Raw genomic sequence first — 21,524 nt, 5'->3', positions numbered from 1 at the left:
CATTCAAATCCATTGTTGAGACAGATACTGAGGGAAATTCCCAGGAAGTTTGTTTGTTGTGTGTGTGTGTGAGAGAGAGAGAGAGAGAGTGTGTGTGTGAGTGTGTGTATGTGTGTGTGTGTGTGTGTGTGTGTGTTCAGGTGCCACAGTGAATCAGAGAGTAATCTCCAATGTCAATTTTCACCTTTTACCTTGAGAAAGAATGTCTGTTGTTCACACTTCATCGCCCAGGCTGGCCAGACCACACAGTTCTGAGGATTCTTCCATCTCCACCTCTCATCTCTCTCTAAGAGCACACGGCCGTTGTCAATGCACACTGCAGGATCTGACTTGAAGTGGAGCCATGCTGAGGTCCTCATGTTTGTTGGCAAGAGCTTTCTCCATTGAGCCATTGCCCCAGACCTGCCAGGAGGTTTTAACACAGATCTTGATACAACACCTAAAGTCCACTTATTTCATATAAAGCACACGGTGCATACAAAGATTCTGGACTTTAAATACATAGCCTTAATTAAACCCAGTAGCATTTGTACTAAGACCGTCCTGGCAGACTAGCTTTAGAAAGCATTCAACCAGGTATTTTTCCCTAATCTACTGAGCCTCCCATAGACCAAAGCCCCTTCATCTTCATGTAGAAGATTCATGAATGATCAGGATAAAGAGAAGAATGTGCTGGTATGTTTGCTCCTGCTCCACCCTGAGAAGACCAGCCCTGTCAGACCTGGAGTGTGCACGTAGCTGCATTAGAGCACCTAGTCCTATTGTTACCTAGACTCATGGCTGGACTCTCATTGTGAAGGGTTTATCTCAACAGGACAGAAGGGAATAGTCATGGAAGAATGGAGTATAGAGATGTGACTAATAAGTGAATATCTTCCTCAAATCAACTGTCCTTTTCCACCCATGCTGGCATCTCTGCTTGTTTGTGTTTTATTTCATTTTATTTAAATAATGTTTCATTTTTATTTATTTGCGAGAGACAAAAAGAGAGAATGGGTGCGCCAGGGCCTTCAGGCACTGCAAACGAACTCCAGACACAAGCGCCCCCTTGTGCATCTGACTAATGTGGGTCCTGGGGAATCGAACCAGGGTCCTTTGACTTTGCAGGCAAGTGCCTTAACCGCTAAACCATCCCTCCAGCCCCTTGTTTCTTTTTTATCAGCCACCATGCTCCCTTCTTGCACCTGAGTGGGAGGTAGTTGAGGAAGGGAGCATTCACATGGATGTTTGGGAAGGGCCATGTGGGACAAATGCTTAACAATTTGGGCTGTGGGATCACAAAGGCAGAAAGAGACCTGTAACAGTAGCGCTCAGACTTTAGTCGCGTTTTATGATCTAAGACTCACTTCCTTGAAAATGAACATAGTAGGGCTGGAGAGATGGCTTAGCAGTTAAGCGCTTGCCTGTGAAGCCTAAGGACCCCAGTTCAAGGCTCGATTCTCCAGGACCCGTGTTAGCCAGATGCACAAGGGGGCGCACACGTCTCGAGTTCGTTAGTTTGTTTGCAGAGGCTGGAAGCCCTAGCACGCCCATTCTCTCTCTCTGCCTTTTTGTCTCTCTGTCACTCTCAAATAAATAAATAAAAATAAAGTGAAAAAAAAAATGAAGGGCTGGAGAGATGGCTTAGCGGTTAAGCGCTTGCCTGTGAAGCCTAAGGACCCCAGTTCGAGGCTCGGTTCCCCAGGTCCCACGTTAGCCAGATGCACAAGGGGGTGCACGCGTCTGGAGTTCGTTTGCAGAGGCTGGAAGCCCTGGCGCGCCCATTCTCTCTCTCTCCCTCTATCTGTCTTTCTCTCTATGTCTGTCACTCTCAAATAAATAAATAAAAAATTTAAAAATATATATTTAAAAAAAATGAAAATGAACATAGTAGTAATCCTTATGAGTTGATTGTCAGAGTGCAAGAGACAGTGTAAAATGCCTGTATGTTGCCTGGCACATAAATTTAAAAGATGACTTGTCTCTTAACCATTTGTATTATGCACTGAAAGGCCTGAGACAGAAAGGATGATAGATAAGGCAAGAAGATGTAGAACAAATTCCAGAAGAAAAAAGAAATGGAGAATGTCCTAATCGAGACTTGCTCATGGGTATGCTGGCATCTGATACAGAAGCTCTGACTGATTTCTCAACAGAAAGATCTAAAAGCAGAGTCACCTTTTCATCGTTCTTCTACTCTCTCCTGGCTGCCTAACACTTGCAAACATCTGAACTTGTGAATTTTTGAACATCTGAAGCTTTTCAAGTAGGGCACATACCTACCTAGTCATATGATAGAAAAAGCACAGACGCCACTTGGCATTTTCTTCAAAAACAAATAAACAAAAGTCACAGACCTTCTGCATAAGCCACTGTAGGTCTTACAGTAAAAACTATAATCAGGGCTACAGACATGACCCAGTTTTTAAGCCACTTGCTGGCAAAGCCTAAGGACCCAGGTTTGATTCCCCATCATCCACATAAAGTCAGATGCACAAAATGTACATGAGTCTGGAGTTCATTTGTAGCAGCCAGAGGCCTTGGTACACCCCATTCACCCCCCTCTCTCTCTCATCTCTCTGCTTGCAAGTAAATAAATACAATATTTTCAAAACTATAATCAAATAAAGTATAAAAGACATCCACTTCCAACCAAATCCAATCAACTTTAATAATCTTAGACAATTCTAATTTATATTTCAGTCAATTATGGTCTCAAAATTCCCCCACATTGTTTTTAAATTAGCTTCTTTCTTGTTTTAAATTTAAATTTAAGATTGTAGCGATGGAGTGGGTTTTTGCAAAATTGCTACCAAATCAAAAGAATGACACAGAAAATGTATATACATTAATTCAAATGTATTAGAATCATTTTGAGTCATGTATGCATCCTAGTTCTGAATGTCCTGGAGTGAAGCAACTGTGATAGTTTCTGGAACAATGCCTTAACATTTTCGTTTTGTTTTGGTTTTGGTTTCTCAAGGTAGGATCTCACTCTAGCCCAGCATGACCTGGAATTCACTATGTAGTCTCAGGTTGGCCTTGAAGTCACATCAATTTCCTACCTTGGCCTCCCGAATGCTGAAATTAAAGGCATGAACCACCACCTAGATATATATTTTAGCTAGGACAGCTCCAGTACATTGATACTTTGGAAATGGCCAAATTCCAGAATACAGCTTAACAAAACAAGAAAGGTCAGCATCACCCTATCTTCACAAGCACATGACAAATCCCAAGGTTTCTCGAGTGCAATTTTGTGTGATGCTTTGGCTAGGGTATTTCTGCAGTGCTATGGTCCCCCATATCAAAACATAAAGTTGCTCATATTTGATCTCTGTAAATTGACTAAATTGGCAAAAGTATACACTGAGTTTTCAAAGTTTTGAAGATACCTAGATAGTTTTAAAACACGTACAAGTTTAGATACAATGCCCACCACGTGCTAAGAGCAACAAGGTCTGGGTTAAGATGAGATCAATTCTTTTATCATACTCCTTTATGAGAGAATGAAACATTTTATAAGAAGTTTTATAAGCTACTTTTTAGCTATGGAAAGCATTTCATTTTTGTTTTCTTGAAAATAACTTTCAATATCGGACCATTTTTTCCTGCTATCTTCTAGAAAATAGTTCAAGAAATTACAGCTAAAAAGCATTGCAAGCTGAGTGTGGTGGTAATCCCATCTCTCAGGAGTCTTAGAAAGGGGAATATCAGTGAGTTTGAGGCCAGCCTGGGCTACATAGTAAGCTCTAGGCCAACTTGGGCTATCATGGATAGACAGTAGGATAGATAGACAGACAGATAGCATCACATCAATAAAACTTTCGGTATTTTTTTTTGTTCAAGAACTCATATGAGGGGCTGGAGAGATGAAGCATTTGTGTGCAAAGCTGACAGCCTGGGTTTGTTTCTCCAGAAGCCATGTAAAGCCAGATGCACAAAGTGGAGGATACATCTGGAGTTTGTTTACAGCGACAAGAGGTCCTGGCATGCCCATTCCCAACCCACTCCCACCCTGTAATTCTCCCTGTCTCTTTGCTTGCAAATAAATAAATAAATAATTTTAAAAGAACCACACCAAGGAATTTAAGCAGTTTATTTCAGCATAGCTAAATTTATTAAACATTTATGAGCCAGGCGTGGTGGTGCACGCCTTTAATCCCAGCACTCGGGAGGCAGAGGTTGGAGGATTGCCATGAGTTCAAGGCCACCCTGAGATGACAGAGTTAATTCCAGGTCAGCCTGGACCAGAGTGAGACCCTACCTCTCAAAACAACAACAACAATAACAAAAAAAAAAAAAAACATTTATGATGCCAAGAGAAATTTTCTACCTCTGACTTAGCTATGACCAGTTTCCATAGGAGGATCCCAGTTTCTCAAAGCCAGATGTGGCCTTAATTCTTCAAGGTAACATAGAAAAGCACAAAGGAGTTGACAACATAACCAAATAGCAGCCTTCATGCCTGGGCAGTATCCTGATAGCAACTTCCAGATTGCAGCTGCATTCTTTTCTCTGCTATATTGGCTTCAAGATGCCAGCTTTGAGGAGCTGGGGTAGGTACAGCAGAAGAAATGGTTCCAAACATCACAATAGGAAATTGCTTGCTATTAATGCAAACTACACTCATTTGCAAGAGTCATGTTCTTTCTGCTTGAATAGGTATCAGAATAGCCTAGAAGATTTATTAAAGCACAAATTCCAGATTCCATCCAGGTTTCTTCTTCAGTAGGCCTGGGGAAAGGTTTACAAGTTCTTATTTCTACCACGTTCCCAAGTGGTGCCAATGTTGCTGGTCTTGGCATAATCGCTGCTAAAGAACATAGTCTGCTCAGTTCTGGAATCTGATCAGTCAGGTGAACCACTTATGGGTGGAGAAAAAAGAGGGTAGAACAATGAGAAGGCCGATGTGACACAGCCAAGTAACTGTGAATATTCAAAGTGACTTCTGTGGTCCTACCCAGAAGTCAGCTAAAACTTTTTACTTAATGGAAGGCATAGTCTTCTAATATGTAGAGTTACACAAGTATAAAGATAATAACATTGAAAGATAACCTTGTAAAAAAAAAAGTGGCAGATAAGAGCTGGAGGGATGGCTTAGTGGTTAAAGCATTTGCCTGCAAAGCCAAAAGACCTCAGTTCAATTCCCCAGGACCCACATAAGCCAGATGCATAAGGGGGTGCATGCATCTAGAGTTTGTTTGCAGAAGCTGGAACCCCTGGTGTGCCCATTCTCTCTCTCCCTCTCTCTGCCTTTTCTCTCCTTCTCTCTCTCTCTCTCTCTCTCTCTCTCTCTTTCTCTCTCAAATAAATAAATAATTTTTTTAAATGGCCGATGAGCCAGGCATGGTGGCACACACCTTTAATCTGAGCACTTGGGAGGCAGAGGTAGGAGGATTGCCATGAGTTTGAGGCCACCCTGAGACTACATAGTGAATTCTAGGTCAGCCTGGGCTAGAGTTAGACCCTACCTCAAAAAAAAAAAAAAAAAAAAGGCAGAGTTTGGAGGTCACATAGTAGAAGAAACAATACAATTTCCATACTACATGGTATATTGGTCTTTAAGATACCCAAAATGTCAGCTCCTCCTCATTCATACTCTAGAGGAAATAGCAAAACCTCATCTACTTGAGTTAATCCTACTCATATTCCTAATGTCTTTCATGTAGATGGCAATAGCACTCTAGAAGTTTCTTTGGCTTCCTTAATCATGCCATGAGTCTGTGAAAATGGGATGGTCAGATTTCTGCTATCACACCAGATTCCATGTACATACCTCTTCTGACATGGCTTGTGCACCTGTGAAGAACTGGATGTCTTTCTCCTTGCCAGATAGGGAATTTGCCAAACGAGATTCTATATTTAATTCTAAGGATTTATTTCTTACTCATTCAGTACTGGGCTGGGGGTAGGAAAAGATGTATCTATCTACGCATTCTTTCTCCGGAATACGCTGAGCACATGATCACGAATCTGCTTGGTCTTGACACCATAGATGATGGGATTAATCATGGGTGGGAAAAGAAGATAGAAATTGGCAAGGAGTATGTGGACGTGAGGGGCAGCCCGGCGAGCTACCCGGTGCATGACTGAGGAGATGACCACAGGTGTGTAGGTGGACAGAATGGCACCTACGTGAGACACACATGTCCCAAAGGCCTTGAAGCGGGCCTCCCGAGAGGCGAGCTGGAGAACTGCACGAAGGATGAAGACATAAGACAGGATCACAAAGAGCAGGTCCAACACCACAATGAACATGGCCACCGCGATGCCATAGATGTTGTTGAAACGAGTGTCCCCACACGCCAGCCTAACCACAGCCATGTGTTCACAGTAGCAGTGGGCAATCTCCAGGCCTCGGCAGTAGTGGAAGCGTCTGAGCAGAAAGGGCAGTGGAGTCATGAGTGTCACTGCCCGGGTCGCTGCAGCCATGCCAATCTTGACGACAAGGGGCTTGGTCAGGATTGTGGAGTAGTGCAGTGGTTTGCAGATGGCCACATAGCGGTCAAAGGCCATGGCCAGCAGCACTGCTGACTCCATGATGGAGAAGGAATGGAGGAAGAACATCTGGACGAGACAGGCATAAAAGTTGATCTCTCTTTCTCTGAACCAAAAAATAGCAAGCATTTTGGGCAGTGTTGTAGAAGAAAGGAGCAGGTCAATGGTTGCTAGCATGGCTAGAAAGAGGAACATGGGCTCCTGCAGGGCTGTGTCAGCCTGGATAATGAAGAGAAGGGTACTGTTGCCCAACAGAGCCAGAGTGTAGGCAAAGCAAAAAGGGATGGAGATCCAGATGTGCAGGTACTCCAAACCAGGAATTCCTACCAAAATAAAGGCCACTGGGTGGGTGGAGGTGACATTGATGGCTGTCATGTCACCTAGAAATTCTCCTGATTGATTTTTAAAGGGTTTTTCACCTTCTACATGTACTTTCTATAGTACATATAATAGATGCCAACCTCTGATGTCTCACCTGGGTGGATTAATCTTGTTCCCACGGTTAAACCTCAAACAAAATAAGCCAGCAGTTCTCCTAGACATGGAGAAACATAATTCATGTTTGCTTCCTCAAGGAACTTTGACGCTTGTTATAGAGGACATTAAGTATTCATAAAACTGATGTCATAGGACAATGCTCATAAAAGAATGAAGAATCAGCAGTGTTTTGTGCTCTTGATGCCAGAAATACCTTGGAGAGAGTAAATAAGTTGAAATTAATTAATTTCTTTAGCACATACTGTCACCATACAGCACCATCAAGCACAAACTTGCAGATTGAAAAGCCAGTTTCCTGTTCTGAAGCCTCAAAGTTAGGTAAATATAGATAAATCAGATTAAATCTGCTATTTCTAATGCCCCAATTATCCATACAATGTCTATTTTCTCTAGGAATACTCAAAAATCGGGTCCTGTTAGCCATATGTAGCTATTTACATTTACCAAAATAAAAGTTCAATCCACCAGCTGTACAAAACACTTTTCAAGTATTTGATAGCCACATGAAACCAGTGGCTACTATATTGAAGCATGTAAATAAGACTCTTTTTACTGACGCTGCTGGGGAAACCTGCTCTGGATGTTTTCCACATCCTTTCAACACCCAAATGCCTCTGAAAACACAGTACTAACCCTGTCTTATTGGAAAAAAAAAATGGGTTTACCAATGAAACTCATGTTAACTCCCTATTCATATGACTCACAGCAAAATATCTAGAAGTGTCTAGATCAGGTCTTAGCTCTCAAACGGCACAGATACTACAGCGACTATAGAATGACCCCATATATCTTGGCACCCTTCCCTTGCATAAATGTCTCACATGAATCCAAGCATGATTAATTTTAGCTGAGTTTCTAAATTCCCCTGAATCCTGAGTCCCTGCCCAGTGATCATAATGCAAGGAAAACATATCTCAATTACCCAATTCCTTCTTCAAAGCACACAATCCGTGAGCTTGCTTTCTTTAGAAACTCATCCAAAATCTACTCTGCCCAGAATACAGCGCTCAGAGCAGGAGAGTGAATGGGGCTGATCTGTGCATAATACGAGCAAGCTCGGTGCTGTGAAGTGGAAGTTTTCTCCAACATGTGCTTTCAGGAGCCAAAATGCCTTCACTGGACCTTGTGTCTCATATCACTGTCTCTCCAAAAAGTAATTTAAAAGGGTCTCTATACCCAAGAAAGTTCTTAGATAATATAACCAGTTGATACCCTACATTTTAAACAATATGTGAAAAATGAATCTTTCAAACACAGCGACCAGAAGACACTCACCTACAGTCCTTCAAGAATGTGACCTGCGAGTGGAAAAACCTCAAAGAAAATTGTTTCTTAGTAACCCTGCCATCTTTCTAATCCAGACCTCATTTTCTTCTGCTGACTAATGAAGAGTCTTCCTAGGTGGGAGGGGAATGACGGTAGGGAAGGGAAAGTGATGGTTCAAGACAGGAAGTGACAAGACCCAAACTTGAATGATGGGTTCAAGGTTTCTGCCCATGGTCCACAGCATTTGGCACGGAGAAGGCATAGAAATCCTCGGTGGGGAGAGGAGTGGTGAGGATGCACAGATGAAGCATCCGGGTGGGACTGTCAGGGCTCTCAAAACCAAATCGAGGCAGTAAGTGGGTAGGGGAGGTCTGGGGGGTTTAGTTCAGTTAATACAGTGCTTAGCGCACATGCAAAAAGCCTTGGGTTTGATCCCCAACACTGTAGAAACTAGGCGTGGTAACACATGCCCATAGCATCAGCACTCGGGAGGTATCAGCAGGACCTAAGAACCTGTTTCAAAAGACTGAAAAGAAAACAATAAGTGGGAAGGTGAGAGATGAGGGCGCGGATGCCTGGGAAGACCCTGAGAATCCCACCACAGCTGGGTCGTCCCTTTCCAGTTTTCCTGCTGCAGGCTCCGGGCGCAGCCTCAGTCTGAACGACAGCGCTGGGCCCTGCCCGTTAGCTTGCGCAACTGAAATGCCACCTGCTTCTGAGGTAGGAGAGCCCTAAGAAGGGACCAGCTGCCTTTATCCTCACAACCCTCCGCCCTTCTCCCAAAGGATGTAGAATCAGAAACGGTCACCCTTGAGGAGTATTTGGGGATTCATGAACATCTCAGGCCTTTTCTCTAGAGGTTGATACAAGGGAATTTTCTTGTCCCAGGGCTTACGTTCCCAAGGGTCTCTTGCACTAACGCCTCCCAAAAGTCCAGCCTTGCTCCCCAGAAGCTATGAGGACTTCGGAAGAAGCCTACCTGTGCCCTGCTTTTTGCTCTGCTTTTCCTGGTGCCGTCTTCCTTGCACTGTCTACTTCATTAGAACACACACAGTATATCCAGATTCTGTCTGGGGATGACTGGGAAGGTCAGGGATTCAGGCTGACCAGGCCAAGGTCATCATTAGGCATTTTATTTTATATTTATAATTCCAATAGTCTTACGTCTGCAATCTTATCCAGTTTGTGGCCTTGATATGTTTCATCCAGTTCTCTGATCCTCAATCTGTTTCCTTGTCTCTAAGGTGGAAATAATATTCACAACTTTGCCTAACTCACACAGTCATTGAGGGGAGATAACTATTTAATGTGGGGGCCAAGGCTTCTCAGAATGTAATGATTATTACATTTATTTTTTTAAAGAGGGGAAGGGGAGAGAGGAGAGAATAGGCAGGCTAGGGCTTCTTTTTTAACATTTTTTGTTCATTTTTATCTATTTATTTGAGAGTGACAGAGAGAGAGAGAGAGAGAGACAGATAGAGAATGGACGCGCCAGGGCTTCCAACCACTGCAAACGAACTCCAGACACGTGCGCCCCCTTGTGCATCTGGCTAACATGGGTCCTGGGGAATCAAGCCTCAAACCAGGGTCCTTAGGCTTCACAGGCAAGCACTTAACTGCTAAGCCATCTCTCCAGCCCGATTATTACATTCATTAATACTTATTAATACTTATAAGTCATAAATAAATGATAAATGGCCATCTTTCTGCCAACAACTCATTTATTTTAATATTTGCCATTTTTCCAAGCAAAAACCTTCTCTGGGGCTGGAGAGATGACTCAGTGGCTAAAGATATTTGCTTGCAATGCCTGACAGCCCTGGTTTGAGTCTCCAGTACCCACATAAAGCCAGATACACAAAGTGGTGCATTATCCTGGAGTTCATTTGCAATAGCAAGAGACCCTGGCATGCCAATTCTCCTCTCTCTTTCTCTCTCTTATAAATAAAAGTATTTTTAAAAAATCCTCTGAGGGCTGGAGAGAGGCTTAGCTGTTAAGCACTTGCCTGTGAAGCCTAAGGACCCTAGTTGGAAGCTAGATTTCTCAGGACCCACGTTAGCCAGATCCACAAGGGGCCCACACAACTGGAGTTTGTTTGCAGTGGCCAGAGGCCCTGGCGTGTCCATTCTCTCTCTCTCCCTCTCTCTATCTGCCTCTTTCTCTCTCTCTGTCTGTCACTTTCAATAAATAAAAATAAATGAAAAAAAAATTTTAATCCTCTGAAAGTAATATGCTTGTTGCCAGGGCTCCTCTATGGACTTGACCATCCTAATACCTTCTAATACTTTTGAAAAGAATTTTGTCATACCCATTCCTTTCCCACAGAGGTATTATGGTCTTAACTTCATCATCCCAACCCTCAAAGGATATTTACTCAGCCCTTCTACAAAAACTTGATCTCATGAGATGCTGTGATAAAGTGAGATATCATACTTTTAAAGTTGCAGCCTAAGCTAGCCGTGCCAAGGAAATAGTACATATATGGAAATCACCTTACCAAACCCTTATGTGAAAAGCAATAAAGCAAGACAGAATAATTGCCCTGGGTTCAGGATGGAACAAAGGACACAGTGGTTAAGCTAGATATGACCCTAGTTATGGGAAATGGGGAGCTAAGGCCTTAGTCAGATGAGACTGAGGAACACGGGCTTATTGCATGAGTATAGATTGGAGTCAGGAGCATCTAGACAAGGACCAGATAAAGCAGGCAGGGCTTGAGGGAAAGGAACCTTATCTTGCCTCTTCTGAGGGGGTAAGACAGATGTCATAGGTACAAGGATGATGAGCATAGGCAGGGCATGACCATAGCTCAGATAACTGCCCTGGAGAACAGCTGGAATCCATGTGCACTTTGGCTCTTTTCTCCTTTCCTTTTTACAGGCAATGTTCTTTTCTATTTTTCTACCTGTTTGCCTTTTCTGATGTCCTTATGCCCCCCCACCACCAGACTCTCATGTTTCTATAAAACTAGTTTCTTCCTGCTAAAAGAATCTCTTTTAGTTTGGTTTTATTTCAGGCCCATAGTGAAACATTTCATCAATGTTTGTTAGTGAGATTCTCTGTCATCTCCGTTCATGAAAAATATTTTCACTAATCCTGTTTGTGATGATCTTAGATATGTTACCTGGCTATAGGATCCTCATATTATTGGACTTTTAGTGTGAAGAAAACTATTCTGTCTTTGCTGGGGCTAGACATGACCTAAAGAATGATGGCATTCCTTTTATACGTCTATTTAAAAAAAAAAAAAACATATTTCTTGTTAGAAACAACTTCTTGGTTTCATTCTACTTTCTGTTTATGTTAATATTTAATGTTATTTTAAAACTTCCAACCTGACCCAAATATGGTTGTAAGAAACAATCAAGAGTTTTTTATTATGTTGGAACTGGATGTAATATATCCTTTCCCTCGGACGTTTGTTTTCCTGTCACAGTGCATTGGGTGAGCAGTGATGGAACATTAAGGGGAAGTGGGGCTCTGGATTCTTAGTGCACACTTCCCTCTTGAGCTCTTCCAACTTGCCATATCCTATACTACCTAGAACAGGCTCAGAGATGATCTTTCAAAGGTAAATCACATTGGTACATATAGAGAGATGAAGCTAGATATAGACATGAAGCCAGATAACTCCTGAGTAACAGTCTGAGGAAACAGAGTCACAAGATAAAACAAACTATACATTTGTAGAAGACGATTTATTAGGGCCTGTCTGAGAAGCCCAGATGTGTTGCCAAGATTGGTAGTGTTGCAGTCCGGTGCGCATTGCTGGTAGAAATCACCCAACCAAGAGCTGCTTCTGGGAAAAAGAGATTTATTTTGGCTTACAGGCTCGAGGGGAAGCTCCACGATGGCAGGGAAAAACGATGGCATGAGCAGAGGGTGGACATCACCCCCTGGCCAACATAAGGTGGACTACAGCAACAGGAGGGTGTGCCAAACACTGGCAAGAGGAAACTGGCTATAAAGCCCATAAGCCCGCCCCCAACAATACACTCCCTCCAGGAGGCATTAATTCCCAAATATCCATCAGCTGGGGAGCTAGCATTCAGAACACCTAGGTTTATGGGGGACACCTGAATCAAACCACCACATTCCACCCCTGGCCCCCATAAACTGATATCCATACATGATGTAAAATACAATGCATTCAGCCTGACTTTAAAAGTCCCCATAGTTTTTATCAATCTCAATGATGTTCATACATCCCCATAGTTCAAGATCTTTTAACTGAGCCATAATACCAAAATATAACCTCGAAAAAACCCATAATGGCACAGAATAAATATTCACACTGCAAAAGATGGCATTGGGCATAGCAAAGAAACATTCAACAAATACAAGATTTAAAACAACCAGGGCAAACATCAAACTCTGTAGCTTCAAGTCCGATAATTCTAACCAGCAACAAGTCTCTGGCATTCCAATTCCACCCCTCCAGCTAGGCAACTCACAGTCCTGGAAAACTTCGTTGGGGCGGCAGCTCCTCGGCAGCCATCTCATGGTCCCGGCATCTCCACTGGGTCTCCACTGCAGCCCACGGTTCATCCTCATGGCCCCATGGGGTCTCTATGCAGGCAACCAGCAAACCCGCTTCACACTGCCCATGGCCATTTCCAAAACACAAGACCGTGTTGCAAACTCAATGACCCTCTTTCCAGCATTTCTTATACTCCATGATACCAGGTAGGGTGCCAATTTGTTAATCCAGGGGGGAATAAAGCAGACTTTGAAGAACAGGACACTCCTTGATCACTCAGACCCCTTCAAAAGAGTTGACATTCTTCTTGTTGCCCCAGCGCAGGTCAGCTAGCCCAGTCTCAAAGGTTGTAATCTCTCAGTTGCAGCTGAACGGGCAACAGTTCACCCAAAGATTTTCCTTTCTGTGCCATATCCCTCTGCTCACACCAGTTCATTTCTACGCAAAGCAACCCTGCACAACTTCTCAGAACATGGGCATAAGAGCAAGCTTCTCACACAAACTGCTAGCCCAGTCCAGGCACAGCTCTTTCTCACCCTCATAAGCCAAACCTCACAGTCCATAGTTCTTACTGCCTTCAGTTCTTTCAGCTCTGACCAGGATAGACCATCAAGCTGTACTTACAGCACTGCCAAGCATCTCTTAGGCCAAGGTTTCAACTCCTTCCACATTCCTCTTGAAAATCAGCTACAAAAGGCTGAAGCCACATAGTCAGGTGTCTAGCAGCAATCCCACTCCTCGGTACCACTTTACTGTTGCAGTCCGGTTCACATTGCTGGTAGAAATCACCCAACCAAGAGCTGCTTCTGGGAAAAAGAGATTTATTTTGGCTTACAGGCTCGAGGGGAAGCTCCACGATGGCAGGGAAAAACGATGGCATGAGCAGAGGGTGGACATCACCCCCTGGCCAACATAAGGTGGACTACAGCAACAGGAGGGTGTGCCAAACACTGGCAAGGGGAAACTGGCTATAAAGCCCATAAGCCCGCCCCCAACAATACACTCCCTCCAGGAGGCATTAATTCCCAAATATCCATCAGCTGGGGAGCTAGCATTCAGAACACCTAGGTTTATGGGGGACACCTGAATCAAACCACCACAGGTAGTAAAGGAATTAACTAGCATGTAAGTTTGCATGAGACAAAGAAAATAAGAGAGAGAAACATAGCTCAATATTTCCACCTGCTATGTGTTTTGTCTTGTTCGTTTTTCTTCCATGTTCTGGATCGTAGGTTGAGGCCTGCACAGAACAGAAGTTATCATTTCCTTCTCTTCCCTACTGTAATATCTGTCATCCTATTTTAATATCTATGTGTTCCCAGCCCCTGAACCACAGTTGGCTGAGTTGACAAATGAGTAATTTACATTCTTATTGAACACAAAAGTTACATGGGGCTGGAAAAATGGCTCCTAAGTTAAAGGTGCTTGCTGAAAACATAAGTTACACATATGTGCAAATAAAGAACTATATGATATGTAAGGAAAAAACAACTATATGATATGTAAGGAAAAGACACAAGATATGCTTTATTAAAGTATTAGATGAGATCAACTGGCTGTGAGGACAGAGAGATAGAGTTAAATAACATGCAACTGACTGAGTTAGTGAAATAGCTATCTAATCAGCAAGGCTGTCTTATTTGGAACCTCAAGTCCTGGACTCTTGAAATTCCCCAATACTGGAATAGTTCAGTCAGAAGTTGGGCTGTCAGTGACTGATGAAGGATTCTTGAATTGATGTACTGTTGATGTTTATCTGTTTCTGAGTGCCACCAAATCCCCAGTGCCTTGGGATAGAAATCAGATACTCAGGCTTCTCATAAATGAACTTGAGGACATCTTTGTCTTTATTGTAGGTGCCCAGAAGGTCGTTAGGTCGTCACTCAGTCCAGTTCCTGAAGGGAAAGAGTGAGGACTCTGAAGAGGAAGCAAGTCCAGGAGTCCTAGGTAGACTAGTAGGTCTTGTCAATTGCTGAACATCATTTTTTTAATTATACCAATTTTAAAAAGTTAGTATGGGGCTGGAGAGATGGCTTAGCACTTAAAGGCGCTTGCCTACAAAACCTAAGGACCCATGGTCAACTCTCTGGATCCCACATAAGCCAGATACACAAAGGTGAGGCAAGTGCAAGGTCGCACATGCCCACTGGGTGGTGCATGTGTCTGGAGTCTGATTTCAGTGGCTGAGGCTCTGGCGTGCCAATTCTCTCTCTGTCTCTCTCTGTCTCTCTGTCTGTCTCTCCCTCTCTCTAAAATAAAAATAATAAAATGTTTTTAAAACCTATTATGAAGGTTCTGACATCCCTCCACTTCCTATTACACCCTGTGTCCAACTACAACATGCAACCCAAACCCCTCTTCAAGAGTCCTTCACTCTCCTTTTGTACCCTTTCTCAGGAACAGCCCTAAGACTCGCTCACGAATCTGCCTGGTCTTGACACCATAGATGATGGGATTAATCATGGGTGGGAAAAGAAGATAGAAATTGGCAAGGAGTATGTGGACGTGAGGGGCAGCCCGGCGAGCTACCCGATGCATAACTGAGGAGATGACCACAGGTGTGTAGAAGGCTAGGATGGCACCTACGTGAGACACACATGTCCCAAAGGCCTTGAAGCGGGCCTCCCGAGAGGCGAGCTGGAGAACTGCACGGAGGATGAAGACATAAGACAGGATCACAAAGAGCAGGTCCAACACCACGATGAACATGGCCACCGCGATGCCATAGATGTTGTTGAAACGAGTGTCCCCACACGCCAGCCTAACCACAGCCATGTGTTCACAGTAGCAGTGGGCAATCTCCAGGCCTCGGCAGTAGTGGAAGCGTCTGAGCAGAAAGGGCAGTGGAGTCATGAGTGTCACCGCCCGGGTCGCGGCAGCCATGCCAATCTTGACGACAAGGGGCTTGGTCAGGATTGTGGCGTAGTGCAGTGGTTTGCAGATGGCCACATAGCGGTCAAAGGCCATGGCCAGCAGCACTGCTGACTCCATGATGGAGAAGGAATGGAGGAAGAACATCTGGACGAGACAGGCATAAAAGTTGATCTCTCGGTCCCTGAACCAGAAGAGAGCAAGCATTTTGGGCAGTGTTGAAGAGGAGAGAACTAAGTCAATGGCCGCCAACATGGCCAGAAAGAGGAACATGGGCTCCTGCAGGGCTGTGTCAACACGAATGATAAAAAGGAGGGTGCAGTTGCCAAAGAGGGCCAGTGCGTAGGCTGAGCAGAAGGGGATGGAGATCCAGATGTGCACGTGCTCCAGGCCTGGGATCCCCATCAGAAAGAAGGCCACGGGGTGGGTTGAGGTGAAATTACTGGCTGACATGGCCACTGCAGTCTCTTCCTCTTATCTTCTGCCACAGAGCACTTCTAAAGAGGGGCCAACATCAAGAGTTGCAGTCCTCAAATTTAAATCCTGATCTCTCTCTCTCTCTCTGCCTCTTTCTGACTCTGTCTGTCTCTCTTAAATAAATTAATTAATTTAAAAAATCACCACTATCAGGACATCAAGTGCCAGTAAAAATATTACAAAACGGCCACCTTATTACCATGAATGCAAGACTAGCCTCAAGTTCATAATGAAGCCAAAGCCAGACTTGTCTGCATAGCAAGATCTCATCTTAAACAAAATGGTTTTGTTTGTTTGTATGTTTTTCCAGAGGTAGAGTTTCACTCTAGCCCAAGCTGACCTGGAATTCACCATTATTCACCAGGGTGGCATCGAACTCACAATACTCCAACCTCTGCATCCCGAGTGCTGGGATTAAAGACGTGCGCCACCACTCCCAGCTAACAGAAAGGTTTTATTGAGGAAAAAAAAATCAGTTTTCTGTGGTACATGTGGCCAAAGGCATCTTTATAAAGGAGGTAGATGTCTGACTACATCTACCTACATACATTCACTGGTTTTCACTGTTGTTCCTTCCCTCCTCAAACTACACTTCTCTTTCTGAGAGGTCAGGCTTAGCTATATGAAAAATAAACAAGCCTAGCCCCTCCTAATGTACTCTCTACAAGTTATTGATTGGTTTGTCTGGTTTTTTTCAATGCTGGGGATTGAAGCCAGGGTCATGCACCGACCAGGGAAGCACCCTACCACTGAGCTCCATCTCCAGCCCTCTTTTTACATTGTATTTTGCAGTGAGGACTCACTCAGTTATCCAGGCTAGCTTTGAACTCGTTGTATAACTCAGGCCGTCCGTGAACTTGGGATCCTCCTGCCTCAGCCTCCCTACCTGCTGGAGTTACAGACCTAGACCAGCAGACCCAGCTACACTCCTCTACGAATTTCTGCTGGTTGTCTCTTCTATAGCAAAGGTCCCAAAGGTGCCACTTGACATCTATAACGCTCTCCCTCCAAAGCTTTGCCCCCAGCTAACTTAAGACTGTTCAAAGTCCTCTTACACTCCTTCCCCAAACTTCACTTCCATCCCTACCCGGTTCTCCCTGCCCCACTTCGCTTCCTAGCTTCCATGATGTCCAGAAGAGATGCCCCTCCCTTGCCTTTTCATACGCTTACTCCTTTTTCCAATTAAGATCTTTTATCAGTCTCTTCTTCTCCCTGTTTATCAACTCATTTGAAAATAAACATTTTCTCCCAAAAAGATTGACCCGTGCCCCGTTCTCTTGTTTTCCAGTTCCTGCCTTTTTTTTCTTTTGAGGATTTTGATATTATCTTATTAAACACAGCACATAGAACGCACTCAGCATCTGAGGTGCCTTTCTGAGGTAAGAAAATTAAAGATTGTTACTTACTGATGATCACATGGCTGGAAAAATGTCAGTTTACATTTGAACTCAGAACTCTGGTCTCCTGCCTTCCGATCCAGTCCTGAGTCGCTACATTCTTATCCTTCCACCCTGTTGCTCCAAAATAATTTTGCTGTCAGTCTACCAACCAAACTACTAATAGCACAGGTGTACACACACACACACACACACACACAACTTTAAGGTTTTCATTTCCTACCCTGCCTTACTTCCATGCCCATAGTCATGTATAAGAGCAGTCCTTGTTAGGCAATGGAAAATACGATTTTTCATTATAACTGTCCTTTACACAAACCTTCCTTCTTCTCTTAAATGTTTATCTCGATTAACATCAACATGATACTGCATTCCTAGTCTTACATCTTCCTACATCTAGTTCCCTTCTGGTCTGTTTCCTTTCAGAGCAAAATTTGTTTGAAATCTTAACTGCTAAGTTACAATTAGGTAGAAGCAAAAGTCATAAACTATTATTTGCACAGTAGGGTGACATAGAAAATGGATATATGTAGTTCAAAAACCTAGAAGGAAAGGTTGCTAATGTTTACAGCCAGGCATACACAGTATGTGGCCCAGGATAACTATGACTGTGCCCCAACACAAAACTGCAGACTTATTTAAAACATTATGAGGTGACTTGTGACCTTTTTTTTATAACTCTCTTATGTGATTCTCAAACAAGAACTTTATAGATGCCAGAATGATGTCACAATGTCAAAAGCCCACAAGCAATGATAAATGTCTAAATATACTGATGTCTTTAATCTGATTTGAGCATCATGTAATGCGTGCACCTACTGAAATATGACACAGTTCCCCATAAGTATATACAATTTTTGGCGGGGGAGGGGTTTCAAGGTAGGGTCTCACTCTGGTCCAGGCTGACCTGGAATTAACTCTGTAGTCTCAGGGTAGCCTTGAACTCACAGTGATCCTCCTACCTCTGCCTCCTGAGTGCTGGGATTAAAGGCGTGCGCCACCACGCCCGGCAAGTATATGCAATTTTTATGTGTGTAGGTGTGAGTTTAAAATAAGTGTAAATCATCTCTGACAGATGAGCACCCTGTCCCTAAACAAGCTTTCACTGATGTGGCCCCTGGCTCCCCGGGCCAAGGCCTTGGAGCTGCTTGTGGAATGGCCTACACGGGCAAACCCTCCAACAAAGCCAGCTCACCCCCCTACTTCCCACTTCTACCCTCGGTAATTTTTAAGAGGACTCCTCATTGGCCCAGACATAATTCCTGCCCTGCCCTGCATCTCCTCTTGCCTCGTTGGGACTGTGTAACATAATTGTGTGCCCTGTTCTGTCCTCACAGAGACCTGAGAATGGTCACACGCTGGTGTCACCCCTCTTTAGATTAAGTAGACGAGGAGGAGCTAAGGCATCTGCACAGATCCTGACTGGCAGGCTAGGTTTACACCCAGTGCAAATGCTGGAAGTGTCAGAGGGTCTGCCTCCCCACCCCTATATCTGACTGGACACCAGGGCCCTAGCAAAGAGACAAGAGGTTCAGCCTACAGCTGGTGGGTACAGCCTGTTCTCACACCAGATGGTTTATGGGAGAGCCCCTCCTGTGCCCTCGGGGCATTTTTTTTTTAAGATTTATTTTTATTTATTTATTTACTAGAGAGAGAGAATGGGTATACCAGGTCCTGTAGCCACTGCAAATGAACTCCATACGCATGTGCCACCATGTGCATCTGGCTTACATGAGACCCGGAGAATCGAACCTGGGTTCCTAGGCTTTATAGGCATGCTCCTTAACTGCTAAGCCATCTCACCAGCCCTAGGTTCTAAGGTAGACCTTTATCTAGAGAAAACCCTGGAGTGATGGAAAACTATGTCGCCAAAGCATCATGGAGGACATCGTAGCTGACTCAGAACTCATTTCCACTCTCACTCAAGGAATCCAGGATCTTTCTGTAGAGCCACACTGTGAAGACACAGGCAGTTGTTAATGAAATCTTTAATGAGCCAGTGTACCCATGCTGCCCTGCCCTCCTGCAGCCACTAGGAGAGAGGCCGTGCCAGGATGCGGGGTAGCAGGGAAGTAACGGTGACAAGAGGAGATGTGACGAGCAGCATCTGGGTCACTTAGCCAAGGCTGGCTGGCAGTCGTCTCCAATAAGCAAGCAGACAAGGGCTTATTCTAGTAACAGTAGGACGAAAGGATATGAAAGCCATAGAAGTGATAGCATTTGAAGTAGGTAGAAAAGAGTCTTATCAGACAGAGGAGATGTAAAAAATTTGAGAATGATAATAGGGAAATGAGCTAACACCTGAGGCAAAGGTAAGTTATCTGTTTGCGCCTGACAGGCAAAGATAAAATAAAATAAGAGTGGGACTGGGCTGGATGGATGGCCCAGAAGTTAAGGTACTTGCCTGCAATGCCTAACTACCCGGGTTCAATTCCCCAGTTCCCATGTAAAAACCAGATGCACAAAGTGACCCACGCCTCTGGAGTTCATTTGCAGTGGCTGGAGGTCCTGGAGTGCTCGCTCTTGCTCTTGTTCTTTCTCTTTCTCTCTCTCTCTTAATCTCTCTCTCCTTGCAAATAAATAAATTTTTTTAAAATAATTTTTGAAAGGTAAGGTGTCACTCTACGGCACTTCCCCCTGACAAATCCTATTCCCTCCAAACAATACACATCCTTTCCTCATACAACCTGGGCTTTCCCTCTAGTGATTACTATTTTCACTCAAATTTCTGTCATTAATCTCACGATTCCAGTTTTCTCTGCTCATATGTACTGGTCCCTTTCCCTTGGCCTGTGCCCCCCAGCAATCCTGCTCCAGCCCCAAACCCCAGAAGCCAATAGATCCTAGCACAAGCCCCCTCCCTGATCTACTTTCCCGTCAGCTTGCCTCAGCTTTCTCACTGCACCCTTATTCCCGGTCTCCCGACACCACGGCAGCCAACTGTTCTCTCACCGTCAGCGTGTAGCTCCATTCATTTTCCACGGGCTGCAGGGAAGAAAAAAGCACTAGTGTGGTCTTCTCAGCGAGAGGAGGCTAGAAAGGACAGAGGTGGGGAGGGAGGGTCTGGCTATATCTTTTCCCCAAAGAAGCAGGAACAGCAGACCCTGGCTTTGAGGAGCATCCTCAAGGGGCCCCCATGATAGGCCTCTCTCTTCTCTGGGGATGATTCCAGAGGTCTTCTCTGTCTGTCTTTTGCCTCGGGATTCCTACAACCCGACTCCTCACCATCCTGTGACTGTTGCAATCACTGTGGTCTCCCTTGAGGCAGAGTCTAGTCTGACTTCAGTAATCAGCCTGCTTCTCCCCACCAGCAACATACAAAGACTGCAGGCTGCCCGTGCTTTCCGATTCTGACCTAGAAAAAAAGGAAAAAGCCTCATTTATAACGTGGCCAAAGTCACCTGGCATTTGATCCCTCTCTGAATGGCTTCCTTCTCTCAAGGACAATGCTCCAGTCCTACCTAGCTCACAAGATTCAGAGAAAGATCCAGTGAGATCATTTGTGGACTAGCAAGCAGAACTATTAATATATTAATATGCAGCAGTGAGCAGCCTTTAATAACAGCAAAGCATTCCTCCTATGACTGTTCTTCGAGGGTGCTCTTCTGCCACGGTCCTGAGAAGGATGACTGGTGTTCACAGGAAAGGATCCTCTTGACTTGATATAACCGAGGCTGTCACAGTAGCCTAGCAGCTCTCACTGTATCTAGAATGATGAGAGTCACTGCGGTCTGTCATTACAGCCCATTGTAATGAGCAGAGACAAGAATTGAATCTTTAAAGTTGCACTTTATTCAGAGATCCAGCAATCTGAGATGACAGGAAATTAACATCCTAAAAAATCTATGTTCTTCTTCTCCACCCCACCCTTGAAGATTCAAGGAAAACAGGCCACACAGAATGTATGAGCCAGAAGTTGGGAAAAGGTGCTTTGGAATACTATCTTCCCAACATGAAGTGGCCTCTGCACTCCTGACCTCACAGGGTCTGTCATTACCTGCACAAGGCCTGTACAGTATGGAGCTCATCAGCATTCCGTCACGGATGGCCCCTC

General features: G+C 44.2%; 2 protein-coding genes across 2 annotated transcripts; both read right to left on the bottom strand.

Moving 5' to 3' along the window:
- Positions 1–5,910: 5,910 nt before the first annotated feature.
- Positions 5,911–6,855, bottom strand: LOC101598135 (olfactory receptor 52K1). Its single transcript, XM_045146126.1, has one exon. The coding sequence runs from the start codon at positions 6,853–6,855 to the stop codon at positions 5,911–5,913; it is 945 nt and encodes a 314-aa protein (XP_045002061.1).
- Positions 6,856–15,095: 8,240 nt separating this feature from the next.
- On the bottom strand, positions 15,096–16,049 carry LOC101602359 (olfactory receptor 52K2). The gene has a single exon (XM_004650974.2). It carries the CDS (start codon positions 16,047–16,049, stop codon positions 15,096–15,098), a length of 954 nt encoding a protein of 317 aa, XP_004651031.2.
- Between the last annotated feature and the right edge of the window lie 5,475 nt (positions 16,050–21,524).

The sequence above is a fragment of the Jaculus jaculus genome, chromosome 3, assembly GCF_020740685.1.
Source record: "Jaculus jaculus isolate mJacJac1 chromosome 3, mJacJac1.mat.Y.cur, whole genome shotgun sequence".
Lineage (NCBI taxonomy): Eukaryota > Metazoa > Chordata > Mammalia > Rodentia > Dipodidae > Jaculus > Jaculus jaculus.
This window is presented reverse-complemented; position numbering and strand designations above follow the sequence as displayed.

Excerpts from the sequence above, each read along its gene's own strand:
- LOC101598135 (XM_045146126.1), bottom strand. The coding sequence starts at position 6,855 with ATGACAGCCATCAATGTCACCTCCACCCACCCAGTGGCCTTTATTTTG.
- LOC101602359 (XM_004650974.2), bottom strand. The coding sequence starts at position 16,049 with ATGTCAGCCAGTAATTTCACCTCAACCCACCCCGTGGCCTTCTTTCTG.